At 46.9% G+C, this 26,502-nt stretch overlaps 1 protein-coding gene across 2 annotated transcripts in view; it reads left to right on the top strand.

Annotated features, from left to right (window-relative positions):
- The first annotated feature begins 19,166 nt into the window (after positions 1–19,166).
- RGS3 (regulator of G protein signaling 3) overlaps positions 19,167–26,502 on the top strand; it is a 127,258-nt gene continuing 119,922 nt past the window's right edge. For both annotated transcript variants that reach the window (XM_017350087.4, XM_008273409.5), the window contains exon 1: positions 19,167–19,405. In XM_017350087.4, coding sequence (XP_017205576.3) covers positions 19,327–19,405 — 79 coding nt within the window. In that variant the 5' untranslated portion in view covers positions 19,167–19,326. The remainder of the gene's footprint in view (positions 19,406–26,502) is intronic.

A 26,502-nucleotide genomic window follows, 5' to 3' on the forward strand; every position in this document is an offset into this window, starting at 1 on the left:
TAAATAAATCTTTAAAAAACATGCCACCTGTGTTCCATATCGAAGTGTCAGGGTTTGGTAGCTGACTCTGGCTCCTGACTCCGGCTTCCTGCTAATGCAGTAGTGATAGCTCAGCTGATTGAATTCCTCCTTAGCAGCATGTGGGAGATCTGAATTGACTTCCTGGCTCCCAACTTTGGCCTGACCTAGTTTCAGACATTGCAAGCATTTGGGGGAGTGAACAACTGATGAGTGCATTCTCTCTTCAATAAAAAAAATGACAGGGAGAGTGTAAATTCGTAATTCCTTATTTTTTTCTTGGGTCTATATTGTTTGTAAGGATAGCTGTGCTTTGGGAGAGATCCCCAAAAGTTCTTTAGGCTTTCTTCACGGCCCATCATTCATTTATTGTTTTTAATTCAATCACTGCACACATATTTATTGAACATCTAGGCCGGTGCCGCGGCTTAGTAGGCTAATCCTCCGCCTTGCGGCCCCGGCACACCGGGTTCTAGTCCCGGTCGGGGCACTGGATTCTGTCCGGTTGCCCCTCTTCCAGGCCAGCTCTCTGCTGTGGCCAGGGAATGCAGTGGAGGATGGCCCAAGTGCTTGGGCCCTGCACCCCATGGGAGACCAGGAGAAGCACCTGGCTCCTGCCTTCGGATAGGCGCGGTGCGCCGGCCGCAGCGTGCTGGCCGTGGCGGCCATTGGAGGGTGAACCAACGTCAAAGGAAGACCTTTCTCTCTGTCTTTCTCTCTCACTGTCCACTCTGCCTGTCAAAAAAAAAAAAAAAAAAAAAAGACTATGGGATCATCTATGACGTTTTCTTCTCATGGTTTCTTTGAGTTTTCTCATGGTTTCTTTGAGTTTAGCTCATCACAAATCATATTAGTTGTGGCATCCAAATCTCTTCACTTTCTCATCCTACTGTCACCCTTGTCCAGGCACTGTTCTGCGCCACCACCATCCTTTTGCCTGTCTTTCCAACATGCAAATATGGCCAAGATATACCTTCCTGAAAACTAACCTTTGCCCTCGGGATCAAACCCAAACTCTGTCACAAGGGTCACAAAACCTCACAAAGCAGGGCCATGGATCTGGCTGGGGCCCGTGTGTCTCCCCAACTCTAGTGCTGCCTCTTCCCTTCCAGCCTGCTCCCATCTTGTATGTCTCCAGTCAGGATGATTTTTGGTTTGGTTCTTCTAATGAGTCATGTCCTGTCTTACATTCAGATTTTTTGGGGGGGGTACTTTTCCTTCAACCTGGAACATTCTTTCCTACCCCCTTCTGCCTACTTTCTAATCATTCTTTCAGTCTCAGCTTACATGTTACTTATTTTGGAACTAAGTGTTTTATTTTGATCATGTGAAGATGAGGTTTTCCTGTTTCATTTTCCCTTGCATAGCCTCTAAGCGGTTTCATTGCTTATCTGTTACCCTCCACTGCCAGACTGAGTTCTATGAGAAGCAGAGTCCTGCCTTTGCCTGGCACATTATAAATGCTCGATAGAATATATTGAATGAATGAAAAATACATAAGATCTCTCCTTTCTTTAGGGTACTTTAACTATAGCAATGTGAGATCAGTGGCACAATGAAAGGACTAGTGTGATGAGAAGGAGAAGTCACTTTGGATGTCACCATTTTTTTCTAAAGATTTATTTATTTGGGGGACCGGTGCCATGGCACAGTAGGTTAATCCTCCACCTGTGGCACCAGCATCCCATATGGACACCGGTTCGAGTCCTAGCTACACCTCTTCCAATCCAGCTCTCTGCTATGGCCTGGGAAAGCAGTAGAATATGGCCCAAGTTCTTGGGCTCCTGCACCCACGTGGGAAACAGGGAAGAAGTGCCTGGCTCCTGGCTTTGGATTGGCATAGCTCCGACTGTTGGGGCCACCTGAGGAGTGAACCAACGAATGGAAGACCTTTCTCTCTGTCTCTCCCTCTCACTGTCTGTAACTCTATCTCTCAAATAAATAAGTACAATCTTTAAAAAGAGAGATTTATTTATTTGAAAGTCAGAATTACAGAGAGACATAGACAGAGAGAGGGAGGGAGAGAGAGACAGGTCTTCCATCTGCTGGTTCACTCCCTAGATGGCCACAATGGCCCAGGCTGGGCCAGGCTGAAGCTGGGAGCCAGGAGCTTCTTCCAGTTCTTCCACATGGGCGCAGGAGCCCAAGGACTTGAGCCATCTTCCTCTGCTTTTCCAGGTGCATTAGCAGGAAGCTGGATTAGAAGTGGAGCAGCTGGGACTTGAACTGGTACCCATTATGGAATGCTGGCATCTTGGCAGTGGCTTAACCCACTGTACCACAGTGCTGGCCCTGGATGTCATCATTTGAAGCTGAGTTAGGTTTTGGTAAGTGGAGATGTTTGAGGTGGAGGTAAGTGACATAGGTTAAAAAAAATAGAGTATAGGCAAAGAGTATAGTGTTCCTGTCTGGAAAGAGTGGGAAGTAGGCCTGGTGACAGCTTGTGACAAGATTGTGCAGGGCCTGGACTCTGTTAGCCAATGGGGAGTCATTAATGGCTTTTGAATGGGGGAGTGATAGAACTCAATTAGTGTTTTAGAAAATGTTAATTGAATGGCAGTGGGAAACAAGAATTGGATAGAGACCAGTGAGACCAGTTAGGAGGCTGTCCTAGGAGTCAGAATGAGAGGGAATCAGGGCCTGGATTATGTAAGTGACAATAGGATGGAGATGAAGGGACATTGTGCAAAAGAGGGAAAAATGAACCTGAACCTGGAAACTGGAAAGAAAGGGTGGAGTGAAAGATTGTTCAGCTCAGCTTTGTGAGGTGCTACTGTTGCCAAAAAGGTGAAGTTAAGAGGAAGAACCAATTTAATGAAAGATAAAAGGGTTCATTCATCAAATCGGTACAATGAAGTTATGACTTATGTGTTTCACTTGTGGAAATTCCGGCAGTGTGTGGAGTAAGAAAAAAGCACGAGTGGAGAGGGAGTGACAGAGAGAATGAGGGCATCCAGAGGGGGCTGGAGTGCGAGGTGCGGAAAGTACGTTTGCTGTTCCCATTTCTGTTTTCAAAGCCATGTGTATTTCATGGGTGACAGAAGGGCTTGTTCGAGAGTAATTATGGTTATTCACAGTCTATACTTGGCATGTCTTACGTGCTGATTTTAGAGCCGAATTCCCTGGCGAGATTTAGTTTTTCAAAATGTGTGCTGGGTCCTTGACTGGGCAGGAGGCAGGTATGAAGAAGACATCGCTGTTGCTTACAATCAAATTGGGGGGGAAGATAGCGAAGCTGACAGTTGGGGCTACAGTGTAGGTGAGCAGTCAGGGAGAGGGGTGGGTGTGGAGGGGAAGCCGATGGGGGACCCGGGTGTCAGAGCCGAGGTAGCCCTGGGCTGAGGAGAGACCTGGGAGTCATCACCAGTCCAGGTGAGAGTAGCAATTGGAGAGTGTGCAGTCTCAGAGGGAGAGAGTATTGAAGAAGGAGGCTGAGGGGCACAGATAGGGAACGCACTCTCACTAGACAGCAGGAAGAGTCATAGACTTGAAGAGTTATCGGAGAAGGGAGAGGAAAGCTGGGGCAGGGGAATGAGGCTGTCACAGGCAAGTGGTTTTCATGATGAGAAAGACAGTGCTGATCACTGAGTGAACAAACAGCAGAAAAAGGTGCAACAGCGGTAGGGAAGAATCCAGAAACAAAGGGAACACATGCCACTTCTCTCAGTTACAGAGCCAGGGAAGCCAGTGGAGCTATGGCCCAGCTCCCAGTGACGTTCCCCTGCAGGGCGTTGGGATCTCTGTCCACTGGAGGGGCGCTTCAGCGTCACGGGACACTGATCCGGAAATAGGCCTTGCTCTGCACAGGCCTTGTATTCGAGCCTGAGTGCGGTCCAGCCGAGCCACGACCTCAGCTGCGGTTGTATTTTATATTAAACACACCTGTATTATTTCCTTCCGTAAGTAGAATCCGCATTCCCACATCACAGCAAATGCTCACTAATAGCTTCCCTGGAGTTTGCTTCTCACAGTTACCTCATCAGAATTTAGGAAGGGCAACATGCAATAATTTCCTTTAGGATGCAGTGAGCTCTGGCTATTTTTTAGTCAATGGTCCCTTAGTGTGCTCTTTTAAAGAGATTTAAATAATAAGAAAAAGCTCTTTATATGTACCCATATAGTTACCATCTCCAGTGTTCTCTTTATTCCTTTATGTAGATCCAGTCTTCCATATGGCATCATTTTCCTTGGCTGGGAAGACTTTAACATTTATCCTTGTATATGTTTGTAGGTGTTGACTTCATTCAACTTTTGTCAATCTCAGAACATCTTTATTTGGCCTTCATTTTTTTAAAATTTTTTTGACAAGCCGGCGGCGCGGCTCACTAGGCTAATCCTCTGCTTGCGGCGCCGGCACACCAGGTTCTAGTCCCGGTCGGGGCGCCGGATTCTGTCCGGTTGCCCCTCTTCCAGGCCAGCTCTCTGCTGTGGCCAGGGAGTGCAGTGGAGGATGGCCCAAGTACTTGGGCCCTGCACCCCATGGGAGACCAGGATAAGTACCTGGCTCCTGCCATCGGATCAGTGCAGTGCGCTGGCTGCAGCGCGCCGGCCGTGGCGGCCATTGGAGGGTGAACCAACGGCAAAAGGAAGACCTTTCTCCCTGTCTCTCTCACTGTCCACTCTGCCTGTCAAAAAATCAAAAATAAAATAAAATAAAATAAAATAAAATTTTTTTTGACAGGCAGAGTTAGAGAGAGAGACAGAGTCAAAGGTCTTCCTTCTGTTGGTTCACCCCCCAAATGGCCGCTACGGCCGGCGCTGCGCCGATCCGAAGCCAGGAGCCAGGTGTTTCCTCCTGGTCTCCCATGCAGGTGCAGGGCCCAAGCACTTGGGCCATCCTCCACTGCCTTCCCGGGCCCCAGCAGAGAGCTGGACTGGAAGAGGAGCAACCAGGATAGAACTGGCACCCCAACTGGGACTAGAACCCGGAGTGCCTGCACCGCAGGTGGAGAATTAGCCTAGTGAGCCGTACTGGCCTTGGCCTTCATTTTTGAAAGATATTTTTGCTGAGTAAGGAAATCTGGTTAACAATTTTTCCTTTTTAGTACTTTAAAGATACTGCCACACTATCTTCTAGCATATAGTTTCTGATGAAAAGTCTGATGTCATTCCTGTCTTTGTTCCTCTGTGTGTAAAGTGTTTTCTTCTTTAAGATTTTATTTGCTTTAATATTTTTATCTTTTTCACTATTTTAATTAGATGGTGGTGTGCTTTGGTATAGGTTTCTTCATGTTTCTGCTTCATCAGCCTCTTTGAATTTGTGGGTTTATAATTTTTTTAAAGGTTTATTTTGATTTATTTTAAAGGCACAGTTACAGGGGTCAGCACCATGGCACAGTGGGTTAATCCTCTGCCTGAAGCACCAGCATCCCATATGGGTGCCAGTTCTAGTCCTGACTGCTCCTCTTCCAATCCAGCTCTCTGCTATGGCCTGGGAAAGCAGTAGAAGATGGCCCAAGTACTTGGGTCCCTGCACCCACGTGGGAGACCAGGAAGAAGCGCCTGGCTCTTGGCTTTGGATCGGTGCAGCTCTGGCCGTTGCTGCCGTCTGGGGAGTGAACCAGCGAAAGGAAGACCTTTCTCTCTGTCTCTCCCTCTCACTGTCTGTGACTCTATCTCTCAAATAAATAAATAAAATCTTTAAAAAATAAAATAAAGGCACAGTTACAAAGAAAGAGAGACATCTTCCACCTGCTGGTTCATTCCCCAAATGGCTGCAATGACAAGGGCTGGGCCAGGCCAAAGCCAGGAGCCCAGAGCTTCTACCAGGTCTCCCACATGGCTACTGGGGCCTAACCACTTGGGACATCCTCTGCTGATTTCCCAGGCACATTAGCAGGGAGCTGGATCTGAAAGGGGGCAGCCAGAACTTGAACTGGTTCCCATATGGGATCTGGAACTTGAACAGGTACCCATATGGGATGCTTGTGTCGCACCACAATGCCATAATGCTAGCCCTGTACTTTTCATCATATTTGAAAAGACTTAAATCATCATTTATTCAAATATATTTTCTATCTCCTAATTCCTTCAGGGATTCCAATTATATATGTCTTTTAGGGCTGCTTGAGGTTGTTCCAAGTTCACTGATGCTCCATCCATTTATTAATTTGTTTTTAGTCTTTCTTGTGTTTAATTTTGAGTGGTTTTTATTGCTGTGTCTCCAAATTTTTTTATCTCTTCAATGTCTTCACTTCACATACTTTTTTTTCCTAAGATTTATTTATTTATTTGAAAGTCTGAGAGAGAGAAAGAGAGGCAGAGAGAGAGAGAGAGAGAGAGAGAGAGGTCTTCCATCTGCTGGTTCACTCCCCAGTTGGCCACAACAGCCAGAGCTGAGCCAGGAGTCTCTTCCAGTTCTCCCATGCGGGTGCAGGGGCCCAAGGGCTTGGGTCATCTTCTACTGCTTTCCCAGGCCATAGCAGAGAGCAGGATCAGAAGTGGAGCAGCTGGGACTAGAACCGGTGCCCATATGGGATGCTGGCACTGCAGGTGGTGGCTTTACCCGCCACACCACAGCGCCGGTCCCCACATACTCTTAAAGTATGTCTTTTGGGTTGTGCTTTTAAACTTTTTTTTTCTATTGAAAAGACTAGAACAGCATTTACTCTAGGGCTAATAATTCCCAACAAGGGAGGAGAGACCCTTCTGAGTTTTTTGCCTAATGCCTCATGAATTAGATCTGTCTACTCTGGATGATGAGAATAAGAACTGTTCCTGGTCATTTTTTTTTTAAAGATTTTTATTTATTTGATAAGTAGAGTTACACACACAGAGAGAGGGAGAAACAGAGAGATAGGTCTTCCTTCCTCTAAATGGCTGCAATGGTCAGAGCCATTGGTCAGAAGCCAGGAGCCAGGAGCTTCCTCCAGGTCTCCCATGTGGATGCAGGGGCCATCTTCCACTGCTTTCCCAGGCCGTAGGCAGAGAGCTGGGTGGGAAGAGGAGCAACTGGGACATGAACTGGCACCAAATGGGATGCCTGTGCTGCAGGCCGAGGTTCAGCCTACTATGCTACAGCACCAGCCCCCCGTTCCTGTTTAAACTTTGAAGATTGTTCCCTGTGATCCTTTTGGGTGGTTCTTTCCCTCTCCTTAAGGTCCTTTTTTCACACTGGTGAGCTGGCCAGTACCTCTTGAGGACTGGAGGAGGACCTTCCACAGATCCCCAGGGGACTCCCATTGTGTGACTCTCTCCTCTCTGGTATTCTGTCCTGTGACCTGTAATGCCTTGGCCCCTGAACTCAGCTCAGTGACGTGGTGTTAGCTTGGGTTCCTTGTGCCTTTTAAAAAGTCTCTCTTGGCCATAACCTGGGCTAATCATAGGGATTGCCTTGTTGGTTTATTGTTTCTCAGGGACCACTGAGCTTTGCTGCCTGATTTTAGAAATCATTATTTCCTATGTTTTGTCCAGTTCTTTAGTTGTTTTAGGTGGAGGGGAAAATCTAGTCCACTTTATCCCATCTTGGCTGGAGGCAGAAGTCTATCTTGTTCTTTAAGTTTGCATTGTTTTTTCTGTAGCAACACTTTGGAAAGTGAGGTCAAGCCAAGTGGCCCACTATAGCCTGAAAAGGGGTGCTTCTGGAGTCTGAAAGGGCTCCCAGCCTAGCCTAACTGTAAGCACGCAGTCATTCTCAGAGGCATGGGGTACACTGTTTTTCTTTTCTGGCTCTTAGCAAGCCTTGGGTTGTTATTTTTGGACCCAAACTACTATTTCACACTTAAAATCTTGAATTTTGTACTTGGTTTCTGCTTAGACCTCATTTGTGTATTGAGGTCACTGATGGCTCCTACATCTGAGGCAAATTGGAATTTCTCAGTGGTATTTACAGCAACCAGCACCTGCTCCTGTAGAGAACCACTCACCCGAAGACACTGTGTTCTACCTTGAAGGTGAATTGCAGACCTACTTTAAAAAGGCAACTCCTTCATTTCAAGAGTGAACAGAATACCATGTAACAAAGAATTCCAGCTGGTTAAATTTAGGACAAGAGAAAAAAAAAAAAAACCTGACCAAAGAATATTCTCTGGCTTTGAGCCCAGGGTGTTTTTCTTTTTAGAGTGAATTTGGTGCACTTTCATTCATGTGGAGCTGTTGGCTCCCAGCATTTTATTCTGGGATGGAAGGTCAACAATGCTTGCCTTGTCACCAAATCCAATGAACACTGCTCAGTTATTAACCTATTGACCTCTCAACAGTATTTGACATCGCTGATAATTATCTCCTTCTTACTACATTCCCTGGCTTTCCTTCTCCTTTCTGGCCTTTGTTCCTCTGTCTTCTGTCTTTTCTATTGGAACTCATCTTGGTTCTGTTCTGAGCCAACTTCTCACATACAACCTTTTCCTCGGGCTCTCTTATCCATGCTCATGGCTCCACTGGGAATTCCTAAGTCTAAATTTTTGACCTAAGTATTTTTCCTGGGCTTCAATCCAGTGTATTCAACTGTTCACTTGATGTCTTCACTTGGACAGTATGTAGGTAACTCAACCTGAGCAGCCTCATAGTTAAGCTCATCCACTCTCCTCTCAGTCAGCCCTTTCTACAATGTTCTCCAACTCAGAATTCCTTACTTTCCATCTGCCACTCAAGCACCCAGTCATGGTGGTTCCACTTCTTTCCATTCTCATTCCTATTATCCTAGTTTGATCCCTATATTTAACTGGAAAAGCTGGAAAAGATTTTTTCTAATAGCACTTGCTGTTCCCATCCCATTCATTCCTCTCACCCCACTCTAGCCAGAGCAGTCTTTCTTTCCTTCTTTTTTTTTTTTAAAGATTTATTTTATTTATTTGAAAGACAGAGTTAGAGAGAGAGGTAGAGATAGAGAGAGAGGTCTTCCATTGCTGGTTCACTCCCCAGATGGCTGCAACGGCCAGAGCTGCGCTGATCCAAAGCCAGGAGCCAGGAGCTTCTTCCAGGTCTCCCACGCAGGTGCAGGGGCCCAAGGTCTTGGGCCATCTTCTACTGCTATCCCAGGCCTTAGCAGAGAGTTGGACCAGAAGAGGAGCAGCCAGGACAAGAACTGGCGCCCATATGGGATGCTGGTGCTTCAGGCCAGGGCTTTAACCTGCTGTGCCACAGCGCTGGCCCCCCTTCTTCCTCCCTCTCTCCCTTCCTTCCTTCCTTGAAAGATTTATTTATTTGAGAAGCAGAATGAAAGAGAGAGCGAGAGAGAGATGAATGAATGAACAGATCCGTCTGCTGGTTCACTCCCGGAAATGCCACAATAGCCGGGCTGGGCCATACCAAAGCCAGGAGCCAGCAACTCCATCTGGGTCTCCCATGTAGATGGCAGGGGCCCAAACAGTTAGGCCATCTTCTGCTGCTTTCACAGGTGCATTAGCAGGGAGCTGGATTGGAAGTGGAGGGTCTGGGCCTCAAACGGGTGCTCGCATTGGATGCCACCATCAAAGGCAATGGCTTAACTTGCTGTGCCACAATGCTGGCCCCCAGAACAACCTTTCTAAAGCATGAATTGATCTTGTTTAAAATCTTTTGATGGCTTCCTTGTGCCGTTAGGAAAAAGCCCAAGATCCTTGCAATAAAACATGAGTTCTTGTGTGATTTGACCCCTGTTTGCCCTTTTTTTTTAAAAAAAAAGATTAATTTTATTTATTTAGAATACAGTTAGAGAGGGAAGACAGAGGGAGAGAGAGAGAGGTCTTCCACCTATTGGTTTATGCTCCAAATGGCCGCAACAGCCAGAGCTGGACCAGGCTGAAGCCAGGAGCCAGGAGCTTCATCTGGGTCTCCCACATGGGTGGGTGCAGGGGCCCAAGCACTTAGGCCATCCTCTGGTGCTTTTCTAGGCACATTAGCAGGGCTGGATTGGAAGTGGAACTACCAGGACTTGAATAGATGCCCATATGGGATGCTGGTTTTGCAGGCGGTGGCTTTATCTGCTATGCCACAGTGTTGGCCCCTTGTTTACCCTCTTGAATATCACTCCCTTTCTCCCCCTCTAAATTCCCTGCAAAACTTTCTTATTTTCCAGTTCCTCATGCTGCAGTGCTACCCTATCCTTTGCTGCTCTACATGTTTTGTTCTTTCTGTTGGCAACCCTTTCTTCTCTGCTTGGCCAACTCATCCTTCAGGTCATGTTCTTCAAGAAGTCCTCTCTGACCTCCTTTATTGTCTTGGTCTGCCCAGCTCCCCAGACTGCGCGCGACATTGTCTGCAGGTTACCAAGCTTCCTCTGTTCTGACACTCATCCAGTCTCCTAGTTGACTATGAACCCTTGTTCACGCCTTTATCACCAGTGCCCTGTATAAGGCTCAGCTCAATAAGTGCTTAGCAAACATGTTGAATTGCATTTTAATGTGTCAGTAGACATGGAGGTCTCAGTCTTGCTGGTCTGTGGCCTCACCCTCAGAGCAAGGAGCATTGTGTGAAAGATGGCATTCTATAAAAGCTCTCTTGCTGGGAGCTGCATCCCCACTGTTTATGTATTAGTTTAGCAACCTGATTCAGTTAGCAACCTGCACTTTGGTTGCTTCATGCACAAATATAAATTTATGGGCTTCCAGAAGGCAAATGGTGGGACCTGATCGTTTCTTTCTTTCTTTCTTTTTTTTTTTTTAATGTTATTTATTTATTTATTTGAAAGAGTTACAGAGAGTCAGAGGCAGAGAGAGGTCTTCCATCCGCTGATTCACTCCCCAGATGGCTGCAACTGCTGGAACTGTGCTGATCTGAAGCCAAGAGCCAGGAGCTTCTTCTGGGTCTCCCACACAGGTACAGGGCCCAAGGACTTGGGCCATCTTCTACTGCTTTCTCAGGCCATGGCAGAGAGCCACATGGGAAATGCAGCAGCCGGAACTCGAACTGGCGCCCATATGGGATGCTGGCACTGCAGGCGGTGGCTTTACCTGCTATGCCACACCACTGGCCCCTGTTTTTTTCTTCTTCATACCTTTGTTACTAGTATTTTATGTATTCATGGTATAGTTCCTCCCTTGCACAATGATTATTCATGTTTGTTGGTACATTTTATCTTTTTTTTCTTATTGATTTATAAGACTTATTTGTATTTGCTATATTTTATGAATATTTTAAACTAATTTTTTTAGGTTAAAATTTTTATGGCCAAAGAAAAGTCTCTAGTTTAAAAAAATTTTTCCTCAGTCATTTGGAAAAGCAAAATTCATTCTTAGTTCACCTGCTATACAAAAATAACTAGTTACCCAAATCTGGCCCATAGATCATGGGTTCCCAACCCCTTCACTAATGTGCTCTCTAAATTTGAAACGTCTTTTTATTTCTTGAGTGAATATGACTTGATCATGAGCATACTGATGGATCTGACTTGCTAATATTGTATTTGTAGGATTTGTGCACCCGGGTTCCTAAGCCAGATGGGTCTATGCAGAGGTTTCACGTTAGTTGTGGTTGCAGATATGTTCTATGTAGCCCAGGTAAAACTTTGTAAAAATTTGCTTCTTTTATTTATTTGCTTCTTTTCATTTTGTTGTGAAAGTCAGAGAGGCACAGAGAGATAGAGATCTTCCATCTGCTGATTCACTTGCCAAATGCCTGCAGTAATAGGGGCTGGGCCAGGGTGAAGGCAGGGGACGAAATCAGTCTCAGTCTCCTGTGTGGGTGGCAGGGGCCCAGCTGCTCATGCCATCACTTGCTTGCTCCCAGGATGCATATCAGCAGGAAGCTGAAAGCAGAAATGGAGCTGGCACTCATAAGCAGGCACTCTGGAATGGGGTGCAGGTGTCCCAAGTGATGACTTAACTACTGGGCCAAATGCCTGCCCCTGGCCTACATAATATTCTCAAGTTATATGAATCAGTGATCAGTATTAAAAAACTGGGGGAAAATACATTAAAAATTTGACATTTCTGGTTCTTCTTTAACAAAAAGGGAGACTGTTGGCCCAGTTTTAGCCACATTTAAATAGCTCTTCTCTATTGTATTTCTTCTGTTTCATTGATTTCTGCTTCTATTTTTATCTTTCATCTTTGATCTATAATTTTCAGTTGCTGACCTCATTTATTTTTGTTTATGTATAGTTGCCTACCTAGTACTGACAGATCTTCCAGTTTTTTTTTTTTCTGAGCTCTGAAATAGTTTAAATTATGTTGGCATAGTTTGTTTCTTCAAATTCCTCTAGAGTTGACTTTTAAAATGATCTGGGTTATGGGGCTGGCGCCATGGCTCACTTGGTTAATCCTCCACCTGCAGCGCCGGCATCCCATATGGGTGCCGGGTTCTAGTCCCAGTTGCTCCTCTTCTAGTCCGGCTCTCTGCTGTGGCCTGGGAGGGCAGTGGAGGATGGCCCAAGTGTTTGGGCCCCTGCACCCGAATGGGAGACAGGGAGGAGGCACCTGGCTCCTGGCTTTGGATAGGCGCAGCGCCGGCCGTGGCGGCCATTTGGAGCGTGAACCAGCAGAAGGAAGACCTTTCTCTCTGTCTCTCTCTCTCACTGTCTATAACTCTACCTGTCAAATAAAAAAATAAAATTAAAAATAATTAAAAAATTAAAAAAATTTAAAATGATCTGGGTTTTCTATAACTTTTTAAGGTAGTATTTTGGTTTCCTTTTCTCTTTTATCTATTATTAATGATCTATTAAAATTTCAAACACATACCAATTTTAGTAATTAATACTTTCTAAAAAATCATCCATTTCTTCCCAGAGTTTCAGATTTGTATATTAAAGTTGAAATAGTTTTTAAAAAATTTATTATTTTATTTATTTGAAAGGTAGAGTTACACAAAGAGAGAGAGAGAGAGAGAGAGAGAGAGAGAGGTCTTCCATCCTCTGGTTTACTCCCCAGATGGCCTCAATGGCCAGAGATGGGCCAGTCCAAAGCTAGGAGCCAGGAGCCAGGAGCTTCTTTTGGGTCTCCCTCATGGGTGTAAGGGTTCAAGCACTTGGGTCATCCTCTGCTGCTTTCCCAGGCCATTAACAGGGAGCTGAATTGGAAGCAGAGCAGCCAGGACTCAAACCACACCTGTATATGGGATGCCCGTATCATAGGTGGCAGCTTAACCTACTATGCCACAATGCCAGTTCCAATAGTTTTATTTTATTCTTAAAAAAATTACTTTTGGGGCTGGTGCTGTGATGTAGAGGGTAAAGCTGCTGCTTGCAGTGCCAGCATTCCATATGGGTGCTGGTTCGAGTCCTGGCTACTCTACTTCTGAGCCAGCTCTCTGCTATGGCCTGGGAAAGCAGTGGAAGAAGGCCCAAGTGTTTAGGCCCCTGCACCCACCTGGGAGACCTGGAAGAAGCTCCTAGTTCCTGGCTTCGGCTCAGCTCAGTTCTGCCATTGCAGTCATTTGGGGAGTGAACCAGTGGATGGAAGACCTCTCTCTGTGCCACTGCCTCTCTGTAACTTTGACTTTCAGATAAATAATAAGTCTTTTAAAAAATTACTTTTGTATCTTGGTTATCTTTCTTTCATAAACTTCTTAACTTACAGTTTTCTATGTAAGTTTTGCCAGAGGTCTGCTTTATTAGTTCCTTCAAAGACTAGGCTTTGGTTTGATTATTGAAAAAATTTTATTATATTTTTTTTGGAATAAATTCAAACTTTATGATCTCCTTTTAAATAGAATTTTAAACATTATTCAAAAGGCAGAACAACAGTGAGAGACAGACAGAGATCTTTCATTTACTGCTTCACTTCCTAAATGAAAGATTTCTGTCTCCCATGTGGGTGGCAGGACCCAACTACTTGAACCATCACCTGCTGCCTCCCAGCGTGTGCATCAGCAGAAAGCTGGATCACAAGTGGAATGGGGACTTGAATCAAGCACTCTGATATGGATGCCGGCATCTTAACTGCTGAGCCTAATGCCTGCCCCTAAAATTTCCTCTTTAAAAAGTATTTATTTGAGGGGCTGGCATTGTGGCGTAGTGGGTAGAGCTGCTACCTGTGACACCGGCATCCCTTGTAAGTGCTGGTTCCAATTTTAGCTCCTTAACTTCTGATCCAGCTCTCTACTGATGCTCCTGGGAAAGCAGCGGAAGATGGCCCAAGTCTCTGGGCCCTGCCCCTGTGTGGGAGGCCTGGAAGAAGCTCCAGGCTCCTGGCTTCAGCCTCTGCCCTGCCTTTGCTGCCATTTGGGGAATAAACCAGTGAATGGAAGATCTCTCTCCCTTTTGTCTCTCCCTCTCTCTCTCCCTGTAACTCTGACTTTCAAATAAAGAAATCTTCTTTTTAAAAAATATTTATTTGAGAGGGATGGAGGGAGGGAGGGAGAGAAGGAGGGAGGTGGAGAGAGAGAAACTCCCTTATCCAGTGAGCTACTCCCCACATGCTGGTAACAGCCAGAGTTAGGCTGGACTTGGCTGAAGCCAGGAGGCAGAAACTCAACCCACGTCTCCCATTTGGTGGCAGGAACCCAACTACTTGAGCCATCACTACTACCTCCAGGCTGTGTGTCTTCAGGAAGTTGGAGAACCCAGGCATGCCAATGTGGGAGTTGGCATACTAACCAGCAGCTTACTAGCTACAGTAAACATCCACCCCCATTATTTGCTCCTTTAAATTTCTTCTGAATTAGCTTATTCTTCTGACATTTTAAAATATATCTTTAGTTTTAAAAAATGTAAGATTTTTGTTGTTTTCTAAATAAATTGTTTTTCCCTTTAACTTTTAATTATATTTCATTGATCTGCTTATCTTGCCTTTCTGATACATTATTTTTAAAAAAATATTTATTTATTTATTTAAAAAGCAGAGTTTCAAAGAGGCAGAGGCAGAGGCAGAGGCAGGGAGGGAGGGGGGAGAGAGAGAGAGAGAGAGAGAGAGAGAGAGAGAGGTCTTCCATCTACTGGTTCACTCCCCAAATGGCTGCAATGACTGGAGCTATGCCAATCCAATGCCAGGACCCTGGAGCTTCTTCTGGGTCTCCCACTGGGTACAGGGGCTCAAGGACTTGGGTCATCTTTCACTGATTTACCAGGCCAAAGCAGAGAGCTGGGTTGGAAGTGGAGCATCTGGGACTGTAACTGGCTCCTATGTGGGATGCTGGCATTGTGGGTGGTGGCTTTACCTGCTACACCAAAGTGCCAGCCCCCTGATACTACATTATTACTGCACCATTTAATATTGATATTTCAAGTCTTCTTTATTGTTATTTTCAAATTTTTCTTGGCTCCTAGGCCAGAAGATATCGTAAAAGTCATTAAAATTCTTTTATAGTTAATATGAAAATGCACCCAAATAAATCCTTTTAAATCCCTTCTCTCCAAATCCAAAATACAAAAATCCAAATCCCTCCCCTCCAAATCCAAATATTCCTCATTCATTCCAATTCTAAGTCTTTAAAAATTGCTTGGTGCAGGCATTTGGCACAGTGCATGGGTCACTGCTTAGGATACCCCCATTTAATACCAGAGAAGTGGCCAGTTTGATTCCTGACCACACTGCTTCTGATCCAGCTTCCTGCTACTACACACTCTGGGGGACAGCAGGAGATGGTTCAAATATTGGGTCCCTGCCATGCATATATGGGAGACACAGATTGAGTTTCATGCTCCTGGCTTAAGCCTGTCCTAGCCATGGCCACTGTAGGCATTTGGGGAGTAAATTAGAGAACAGAAGATCTCTCTCTGAGTCTTTGACTTTTAAATAAAAATGAAAATCTAAAGAAATGCCTGGGGACTGGCAATGGCACAGTGAGTTAAGCAGTAACTTGCAATGCCAGCATCCTCATCAGAGTGCCGGTTCTAGTCCCTGCTGCTCTGCTTCTGATCCAGTTTCCTGCTAATGTGCTTGAGAAGGCAATGGAAGATTCCCCATTTGAGAAGTGGACCAATGAATGCAAGATCTTTTTGTCTCTGTCTTCCTCTGCCTCTGTCACTCTGCCTTTCAAATAAGTAAATAAATAAACAAAAAATAAATCTTTTAAAAATGCCTATAATCAGGGGGCACATTTTTGGCACAGTAGTTAAGTTGCACTTGGGATACCCACACCTCTTTCACAGAGTGCGAGGGTTGAGTTCCAGCTCCTCCACTTCAGATTTAGCTTCCTGCTGATACACACCCTGTGAGGCAGCAGGTGATGGCTCAAGCACTTGGATCCCTGCCACCCACATGGGAAACCCAAATTGAATTCCAAGCTCCTGGCTTTGGTCTGGTGCAGTCCTGGCCATTGTGAGTATTTGGGGAGTGAAGCAGTAGATAGAAGATCTGTGTGTCTATATGTCTCTTTCTGTCTCTCTGCTTTTCAAATAAAAAATGAAAATAAACAAACATTCTAAAATGCCCATGATCAATCTGTCTATGTGAATGTGATTTGTGTAGGAGGTGTATTTCGTGTGTCTGTGGTGTGTGTGTGTGTGTGCACAGGATACATGTGGAGTGTGTCTGTGTATGTATGTGAAGTATGTTTGCAATTTGTTTATTTGTGGAATTATATGTGGTATATATGGGATAATGGGATATTTTTAAAAAAGATTTATTTATCTATTTGAAAGGCAGAGCTAGAGAGAGAGAAAGAGAGAGAAAGAGATACAGATCTTTTATCCCCTGGTTCACTCTCCAAGTTGTCACAATAGCTGGAGCTAGACCAGGCCAAAGCTAGGAGCTTGGAAATCCACCTGGATCTCCCACATGAGTGACGGGGCCCAAGCACTTGGGCCATTCTCCGCTGCTTTCCCAGGTGCATTAGTAGGGAGCTGGATTGGGAAATGGAGCAGAGGACACTTGAACCTATGCTCTGATACGGGATGCCGGCATTGCAGGAGGCAGCTTAAACCGCTGTGTCACATGCTGGTCCCGTGTTCAGGTATTTAGATGTGTGCATATTGTGTGCAGTGTGTAAGTTTGTATGTGGCATGTGTTTATGTATGTGGGTATGTGGGAGTGGAATAGAGATACCGAGGCTTAAAAGGGTGCTAGGGTGCTCAGGTCATGCCAGAAAGCCAGGCTTGGTCCTTACAACCCCCTGCCTTGTTGGGGAAAGCAGGGCCATGACCATGACCCTTTCTAGATGCCACCTGTGGACAGCACTGTAGGTACTGAGTGCTACTGCCCAAGTTGCAGTTTACCTCTGCCCTTCAACTCCTGAGAAAGGGGCAATCCCCCCTTTAAGAGAGAGGAAGCTCCCAGGGCCCTGCCAAGTGAAAGAGCCTTACTAGTGGAGGTAAAGGTGGTGGATGTGGTTCCAATGGAGGGTTTCAAGTCAGGGTCAAGTGGGCCTTGGGGTCTCCCAGCTGAATAAGCTAGCTACTGAGTAGGGAAAGACTCAGGAGGGAACCTGCAAGGCGGGGGATCTTTGTCTCCAACAAGGAGTTAAGTGCCTAGTGTGGGCCTTGTTCTTTTCTCCTCCAGGTCGCACTCAGACAGTGCAACTCTGTCCAGTTCTGCTGCCGCCCACCTTCGTGTGCTGGTTCTTCAGTCTCCTGGGTCCACGGTACAGGGCTCAACAGTGATTCCTGGTAGAGCTGTGAAGAGGGTGACTGTCACCTTGAGCGTGTCACACTCCCCTCTCCCTGTAGACCTTTCTTTGCCCTGGCTCCTAAACACTATCTTTCTAGTTCCTACTGAGGATGAAGACCCCCGGCAGGGAGCCTACCAGGCCATGCCCCCAACTCATGCTCTCGCCGTGCCCCTGCAGGGCAGCAGCACCTCCAGGCTCATCCTCAGTGTCCTGTCCTCATCCTGTGGCTTGAACCTGAGATTACCTGTTTCCCAATTTCCCTGCTGGATGGAGTGGAGGAGACAGGATCCCTTCCTTTTCGGAAAGGATGCCTGGACTCAGACTCCCCAGGCCAGGAAGAGGATCAGATACCTCCAAATCCAGGGTACAGGTAAGCCCATCTGCCACTGGGTTGGGTAGGGGAAGTGCCAGGCAGGACTTCACAGAGTGCCAGGATTCAGACAGTCCACTAGTCATTCATGCAGCTGGTTTGCTGATTCCAGGGCTCCTTCTCCAGTTTCTGTGTCCTGCTGGTCCTGCGGCATCTAGTTTCTTTACCTACCTCAAGAAGGAAGCAGGTCTGCTACCTCCACCTGCTATTGACCATGGGGCAGGCGTGGGATCAAGGAAGAATAAGCCAGTGGCCTTTAGGGTAGTCAGGCCTGGGTTCAAATTTCAGCTTGCCTCCTCCAAGCTCTATAAACCTTGTACAAGTCACCTGTCCTTACTGCCTAAGGTTCAGATTTCTCCCTGGTCACGTGGGCTAATACCTCCCAGACTTCCTGTGAAGATTAAGTGAGATGTGTGTGAGTTGCTCAGCTCAGCGCCTGGCACCTGGTCCTCACTATACTATATATGCACATAACTCTGCTTCCCACTTTCTTGTGTCCACCAGTCTTGCCTTGAGTAGATCGCTGAACCATAGACATCCACTTGGCAGTGAAATCCGGGGACCAGAGGCAGATACTGACACAGCTCATGTTCAGATTGCCCTGAGACCAGCAGCTTTGCCTCCCGCAGCATAGCAGATAATCTTGGTGTGAAACCACTCTCCGGAGGTGTCCTGCGAATGTTTGCCAACAAAGCCAGGCAGTGGCTGACTTTCCTTCCAACTCTGCCGCCCCACACCAGGCCTGGGAGATTCGAAGTGCCTCCCTCCCTCCGTGTCCTGTGCATTTCTGTCCCTTAGATGCTGTGGGTCTGTCCTGTTGCTGGATGGTACCAGGCTGCAGATGGGAAGACAGAGGCTGGCTGGAGCCAGCTGCTCCTTTGGGCTCTGTGCCAGCTGCTGTAGCTGGGGGGAGACAGGAGGGAGATCCAGGCAGCAGTGTTTGGGGGAGGCTGCAGTATGGTAGGGGTGACTTGTCCAAGTGTGGAAACTCTTTTCCAGTCCCCACTGCACTGGAGCAGGAAGGTGCTCCTTTGCTCTTGCTTGGGTCTCCTAATTACAGGTCTGAGCTTCAAAGCAGGTTACAGACCTGGCTAATTGCTTGGCCTGGGGGAGCTGGACAAGCAGGCCGAGCCCGCCCGAGTGGGCATGCCGGGCTAAGGGCCTTTTGAGGCTGGCTCTGCAGTCCGGAGCGCAGTGCTGGAGCCCAGGCGGTTCCGCCAGCTCCTCTGGGAGGGAGCCGCCTCTGGCCGCAGGTGGCTCTGCTTGGCGCTCGGGCTCCGGCGCCTCCTCCCTTCTGGCCCCGCGGCGGCTCCGTCAGGTGGAAAGCTCCCCATTCAAACCAGCGCCGGCCAATCAGGGCCTGGCGCGCCCCGCCGCTTCCAACGCGCGGGGCAGCCGGCCTCCGGCTCCCGCCGGTCCCGCCTTGGAGACACTGGCGAGAGGGCGGGTGAACCTGCTGCCTCGGTTACTGGGGACCAACAGAGCCGGCCTTGGGTTACAGGCGCTTCCGCCGTATCCACAGCCGGGACGCCATGGAGCGCTCCCTGCACCGAGTCTCACTTGGGAGCCAGCGTGCCCACCGGGACTTGTCTTTCTACCTCACCACCTTTGGTAAGTGCCCTTCGGGGCAGGTTGCGCTCAACGCCCCCGACGCTGACGGAGCCCCGCTGTCTCTGTCTGGGGGCCCCTTCTCTGCCCCACCCCCTTCTGTTTGCCCTGGAGCGCTCAGGCCAGGGGCTCAGGCGGAGGAAGCCGCTGGACACCACCTGCTGCCTGCCCACTGGTGCCAAGCCAGTTGGTTCCGCCTCACTGGGCTGGAAATAATCATGCCCCAGCTGGTCTTTGAGAGGCCAGGGTTGTCACCACCGAGTTTCCCATTAGCAGGCAGCTCAGGTGAAATCAGGGTCTTGCTACTGCATCTGCAGGTCTCATTCACCTCTTTGCTGTGGCTCAGGGACCCAGTAGATGCCGGCGAGCCTAGATGGCCTTCCTCCTGTGGGCTAACCTTGGAGGCAGTAACTGATCCACAGGCAGATGGGAGAACTCTGCCCTCCAAGATAGACCACCCTCTCAGAAGAGTCCCGGGACTGCCCTTAGGGCTTGAGGTGGAAGGGAACGGGCAGTGAGCCTCACCTCCCTGCCCTCACCTCCGAGGCTCTGGAAAGCAGACAGGGCGCCCCCAGTTGCCCCAGAGGCAAACTTGGCCTTGCAAGTAGCCACAACAAAGATAAGTCCCCCTTCCTCCAGCACTGCCCATCACAGCTTTTCCTCTCCTCACTGGCCCTGCGACTCCCTGTGAGAAGGTTTTCTGTCCTCTGTGTGGACTTGAACCCAGAGAGAGCAAGTTCTTCCCTCAGCAATGGCAGAGGGGTTTCCTCAACTCAAGCTTTCCCAGGAGTCCAGTGCATTTCCTTCCAATGATTATTTTCTTTTTGAAAGGCATAATGATAGGGAAACAGAGAGAGAATCTTTCATCTACTGGTTCACTCCCCAAATGACCACAACAGCAGGGTCTGGGCCAGGCTGAAGCCAGGATCCAGAACTCCAACCATGACTCTCACATGGATAGTAGGGACTTGTACTTGCGCCATCATCCGTCATCCTGGCTGTTTCCCATGTACCTTAGCAGAGTGCTGAATTGGAAGCAGAGCAGTGGGACTCAAACCAGTGTTCTGATGTGGGATACAGGCAACCCAAGCTGTAGCTTAAGCCACGCTGCCACAGTGGCTGCCCCTGTCCAGCACATTTCTGGTTGAACTTGCGTATGCTTTCCTTGTAAAGGTTGGGGCAGTTACCGCAGCATAACTGGGCTTTGCCCAAGGAGTTAGGCCCTCCCTGGCGTTCCTGGCTACCCTGCTGTCAGGCTTACTGCTGCCCAACACGCTTGGTTCTTTACAGCCCGAGTGATGGAAAAGCAATGACTTGGCCCCTGTAAGTGGCCTGTAGTATGGTACCCTGAAATTTATTGGTTTAGTTGGTGAAGGGTAATAAAGAGAGCGGTTAATTAGCCACCGTGGCCCTCACCATGTGCCTTGGCTTTGTGAGTTGTTTTACCTGCATCATCTCCTTTAATGCTCCCAATTCGAGAAACAATTCCTGTTAGCTCCACTGGGGTGAGGGTAGGGGCGGTTTGAGACAGGGGAGGTTTCCAGGATGATCTGGGTTGGTGTTGGGGAGCTGTGAGGCCCTGTCACCCAGCTGTGTCCTGATGAAAAGCAGAAGTGGGTTTCATTGTTCTTTCTCTCCACGTTACCATAGTAAGACGTGTTCATTGTTGAAAACTCAGTGAAAAGAAGGTGGTGAAGGTCATCTGACATCTGATTGTTAATGTTTTGGTTTCTATTCTTCCAGACTTATTTCTATTTCTGAGCATATGTGGTCTGATGTTACCAGAATTTAAGTTGGATGCAGAGTTGTATAACCTATCCTTTTTTTCTTGCTGGCATTCTGTGAATATTCCCTAGCATGAGCCCAAGCTCTTCTGCTGAGTCAGTCTCCCTGCCGGATCGGAGAAGCAGGGGAAGTCCAGGCCCAGGGGAGTGGAGCCTCACACTCGGTCGTGACTGCTGGGTCCAGTGGCTGCTGCTTGCGCTCCTGAGTGTGCAGGAGACAGGCAGGATTCGGGGGTTTAGGGGGGAGCCTCCCGCCTGTATTTGTGCAGCTCCTCCTCTCAGACCGCTCTGAGGTTTGTAATGAGAACGTTTGAAAAGTTCTTGTGGGGCTGGCGTGGTGCCGCAGGTTAAGCTGCTGCCTCCAACACCAGCATCCCTTATGAGTGCCAGTTGGAGTCCCAGCTGCTCTGCTTCCAATCCTGCTCCCTGCTGATGTGCCTGGGAAAGCAGCAGCAGATGGCCCAAGTACTTGGGTCCTTGCCATCCATGTGGGAGACCTGGATGGAGCTCCAGGCTTTGGCCCGGCTCAGCCCTGGCTGTTGTGACCACTTGGGGAGTGAGCCCACAGATTGAAGATTTCTCTCTGTGTCTCTCCCTGCTTGTCACTCTGCCTTTCAAATAAATCTTCTGAAAAATTCTGTTCTGTTTCCTGCATTAACTCTGTTTCCTTTGGTGCTGTTTGTTTTGGTGGCCTTTTTTAGGCTGCCACTTTTCTTTATACAGAGTGAGCTTTGCTCATTGACTCCTGAGTGAAGATTCCTATTAGTGGTCACCAAACCTGGCCAAATCTCAGAACCTTGTGGAGCCTATTGAAACATATTTTCCTAGGATATTCTCCCAGAGATTCTGGTTTAATAGGCTGAGGTGGAGCCTGAAAATTTGTAATGTTAAGATGCCACAGAAGTATTTTGACCACCAGCCAGGTTTAGAAGCTATGGCTCCAGGGCCACTTTGGGTAGCCAATGTGCACTCTCTTTACTGTGGAGGTCTTTGCTGTGTTTTCCCCAGGTTGCTGGCCTTTTTCCAGCATGGCAGGTAGTCCCTGGCCTTAGCAATGGACTTTGCTTTGATAGAATGAGTAAGATGCTGCCCAGCTGGTAGTTTCCCGAATGCAAACATTAAAATATATATATTTAAATTTGAGAGGGAGAGCGAGTGAGAGGGAGGGAGGGAGGGAGGGAGGGAGGGAGGGAGGGAGAAAGAGCGACCATTTCTATCTGCTGATTCACTTCCCAAGTACCTGCAGGGGCTAGGGCTGGGCCTGTTGAAGCTGAGAGCCGAGAATTTAGTCCAGGTCTCACACGTGGGAGGCAGGGATCCAACTACTTGAGCCATCACCTGCTGCCTCCCTAGATGCATGTTAGCAGGAAGTTGGTTTGGAAGCAGAGTAGCCTAGATTAAACCAGGCAGTGTGGTGTGGGATGCGAGGATCTAACCACTAGGCCTAACCTTTGCCCCTTGAGTACAGACATTTAAAAGTAGCATATGCATCTCAGGAAATAAAAAGAGACAGTGTTGTTTTGATCAGAATTCCTGTTAGAGAGTGTAATGTATGATATGTATATTTTTGTGTGTGCATGAGCACAACCTCTGTACCACTCAAATGAACATATTCAAATCACATTAATGGACCACATACTGTCTTCTGAGAAGGCCTGACTTCAGGGGAGCGGGTATGCAAGCTGAGGCTAGGACACTCCTACTCTAGGGCCTCTTTTTTTTTTTTTTTTTATCATAATAACTGATGTACTTTGACAAAATCATTTTAGGGTTATATAATACTTTCCATCATATTTTTATTTATTCAAATATTTGTTAAAGTGTTCTGGGAAACAGTTTTATTGAGATATAATTCATATATACATAGTTGACTAATTTAAAATGTACAGTTAGTTCAATGGTTTTTAATATATTTTTTAGAGTTGTACAACCATTAACACTGTTGGGACAAGCATTTGGCAAACACTGTTGGACAAACATCTTGGACAAGATGTTGCTCGGGCCACCCGCATGGCATAGGGGTGTTCCTGCCTTCAAGTTCCAGCTCCACTTGATTCCAGCTTCCTGCTAATGCATATACTGGGAAGTAGCAGATGATGGTTCAAGTAGTTGCATCCCTGCTTCCCATGTGGGAGACCTGGGTTGATCTCTCTCTCTCTCTCTCTCTCTCTCTCTCTCTCTCTCTCTCTCTCTTATGTTGCTCTGCCTTCCAAATACATAAAATGGATAAATAAATCTTTAAAAAAGGAAGCACTGGGGCTGGTACTGGGCATAGCAGGTAAAGCTGCTAACTTCAGTGCCGGCATCCTGTGTGGGCGCCGATTCGAGTCCCAGCTGCTTCACTTCCGATCCAGTCTTCTGCTATGGCCTGGGAAAGCAGTGGAAGATGGCCCAAGTTCCTGGGCCCCTGCACCCGCGTGGGAGACCCTGAAGAAGTTCCTGGCTCCTGGTTTTGGATTGGCGCAGCTCCGGCCATTGCAGCCATCTGGGGAGTGAACCAGCAGATGGAAGACCTCTCTCTCTCTCTCTCTCTCTGCCTCTCCTTTGCTCTGTTGTACCTTTTATCTTATTTCCCCTAATTCCCAATTCTTTCTCACTTCAGCCCTAAGCAATCTCTAATCTATTTTCTGTCTCTATAGATTTGCCTATTCCAAACATTGCATAGAAATGAAAACATGTAGTATGTGCTTTTTTCTTTTTTAAGATTTATTTATTTCTTTGAAAGGCAGAATGATGAGGGGAGGTGTAGGGGCAGGGACAGAGACAGAGAGACAGAGAAACAGAGTATCTTCTATTCATTGGTTCACAAAGCCAAGGACAAGTCTCCCACATAGGTGGCAGGAGCCCAAACACCTGGGCTATCTTCTACTACTTTCCCGGAGGCATTAATGGGGAGCTGGATCGGAAGAACAGCTGGATTTCGAATTGGTGCTCTGATATGGGATGCTGGCATCCCAAGCTGCAGCTTAACCTGCTGCCCCACAGTGCTGGCCCCTGTATGTGCCTTTTTATGTTGACTTCTTTCACTTAGCTTAATGTTTTCAAAGTTCATTCATGTTGAAGCATGTATCAGTACTTCATTTTTATGTCCAAATAATATTCCATCATATAGATAGATCACATCTTACCCATTTGTCTGTTGACGAATATTTGAGTGGTTTCTCCCTTTTGACTATTATGAATATTTATTTATTAGAAAATTTTTTTAGTGAATCACTCATACCAAGTAAGATGAACTGTTTATTTACTTATTTTATTTTTATTTGAAAAGCAGAGAGAGGGAGACATCTTCCATCTTTTGGTTCATTCCCCAAATGCTCACAACAGCTGGGGCTGAACTGAGCCAAATCCAGGGTCCCAGAATTCTGTTCAGGTCTCCCATATGGGTGGCAGGGACCCTGAGCCCTTGAGCCATCATCTGCGGCCTCCTAGGATGTGCATTAGCAGGAAGCTGAATTGGAAGTAGAAAAGCTGGGATTCAAACCAGGCGCTCCGATAGGGGACGCAGGCATCCCCAGAGGCAACTTAATCCTTTCCCCAAACACCAGCCCCTCTTAAGAATATTTATGTACAAGTTTTTGTGTGGACAAATGTTTCAGTTTCTCGGGTGTATACCTAGGAGTGGAATTGTGGGATCATATGGCAACTCTGTGTTTAGAGTTGAGGAACTTCCAGTCTTTTCCAAAGTGGTTACACTATTATTTTACATTCCTGTTGGCAGGATATGCAGGTTTTGATTTCACCACATCCTTATCAACACTTGTTTTTGGCTGATTTTCTAATTAGAGCCATCCTGGTGGGTATGAAATGGTATCTCATAATGGTATTGATTTTCATTTCTCTGATGATCAGTAATGATAAGTATTTTTTATGTACATACTGACTAGTTGTATATTTTCATCACAGAAAACCTTATTCAGATTTGTTTATTCATATTTAAGTTGGGCCATTTGTCTTTTATTATTTATTATAAAGATTTATTTGTTAGAAAAGCATAGTTACAGAGAGAGGAGAGAGAGGTCTTCCATTTCCTGTTTCATTCCCTAAATGGCCACAGGGGCTGGGGCTGGGCCCAGCCAAAGACAGGAGGCTGGCACTCCATCCTGGTCTCCCGTGTGGATGGCAAGGGCTCAGGCACTTGGGCCATCCTCTGCTGCTTTCCCAGGTATATTAGCAGGGAGCTGGATCAGAAGTGGAGCTGCCAGGACTCCAACTGCTGCCCATATGGGATGTTGGTGTTATAGTTGGCAGCTTAACTCTCTGCACCACGACCCAATCCTTGTCATTTTATTATTGAATTGCAAATATTCTTTATATATTCGAGACAAAAATCCTTTATCAGATATAAGATTTTTAAATATTTTCTCTCACTTTGTATTGTTTTCACTTTCTTAGAAGCCCAAACATTTTAAATTAAAAAAAATTGATTTATTTAGTTGAGAGAGAATGAGGGAGAGTTGGAAAAAGAGAGAGGGAGATCTCATTGTCTGGTTTTCTGGTACCCAAATGGCTGGACCTGGGTGAGGCTGAAGTGAGAAGCTAGAAACCAAATCCAGGTCTCCCACGTGGGGAGCCGGAACCCAGTTACTTGACGCATCACCTGCTGCCTCCCAGGATCTGCATTAGAAAGGAAGCTGGAATCAGAAGCTGGAGTCAGGAACCAGCCAGGACTCCGGCCAGCGCACTCAGATATGGGATATAGGGATCAAACTTGTGTCTTAAGTGCTAGGCCAAATGCCTGCCCCAATATTTTAAATTTTAATTAGGTCCAATTTACTTTTTCTTTTGTTGCGTGTACTTTTGGTGTTGTATCTCAGAATCCATTGCCATATCTGAGGTCACAGAGGTTTACCTTTATGTGTTGTTCTTCTAATAGTTTTATAGTTGTGACTCTTAAGTTTTTTATTTACTTTGAGTTAATTTTGTATATAGTATGAAGCAAGAATCCAGCTTTATTCTTCTGTATGTGGCTTTCCAATTGTCCTAGCACTGTTTGTTGAAAATTCTGTTATGTCCTGTCCATTGGATGATCTTGGTACCTTAATTGAAAATCAGTTGGGACCAGTGTTGTGGCATAGTGGGTAAAGCTACTGCCTGCAGTGCCGGCATCCCATATGGGTGCTGGTTCGAGTCTCGGCTGCTCTACTTCCCATCTATCTCTCTGCTATGGCCTGGGAAAGCAATAGAAGATGGCCCAAGTCCTTGGGCCCCTGCACCCGCGTGAGAGACCTGGAAGAAGCTCTTGGCTCCTGGCTTTGGATCGGCTCAGCTCCGGCCATTGAGGCCATCTGGGGAGTGGACCAGTGGATGGAATAC

Source organism: Oryctolagus cuniculus, chromosome 1 (genome assembly GCF_051225735.1).
Source record: "Oryctolagus cuniculus isolate XC-2025 breed Fujian yellow rabbit chromosome 1, ASM5122573v1, whole genome shotgun sequence".
NCBI classification, from domain to species: domain Eukaryota; kingdom Metazoa; phylum Chordata; class Mammalia; order Lagomorpha; family Leporidae; genus Oryctolagus; species Oryctolagus cuniculus.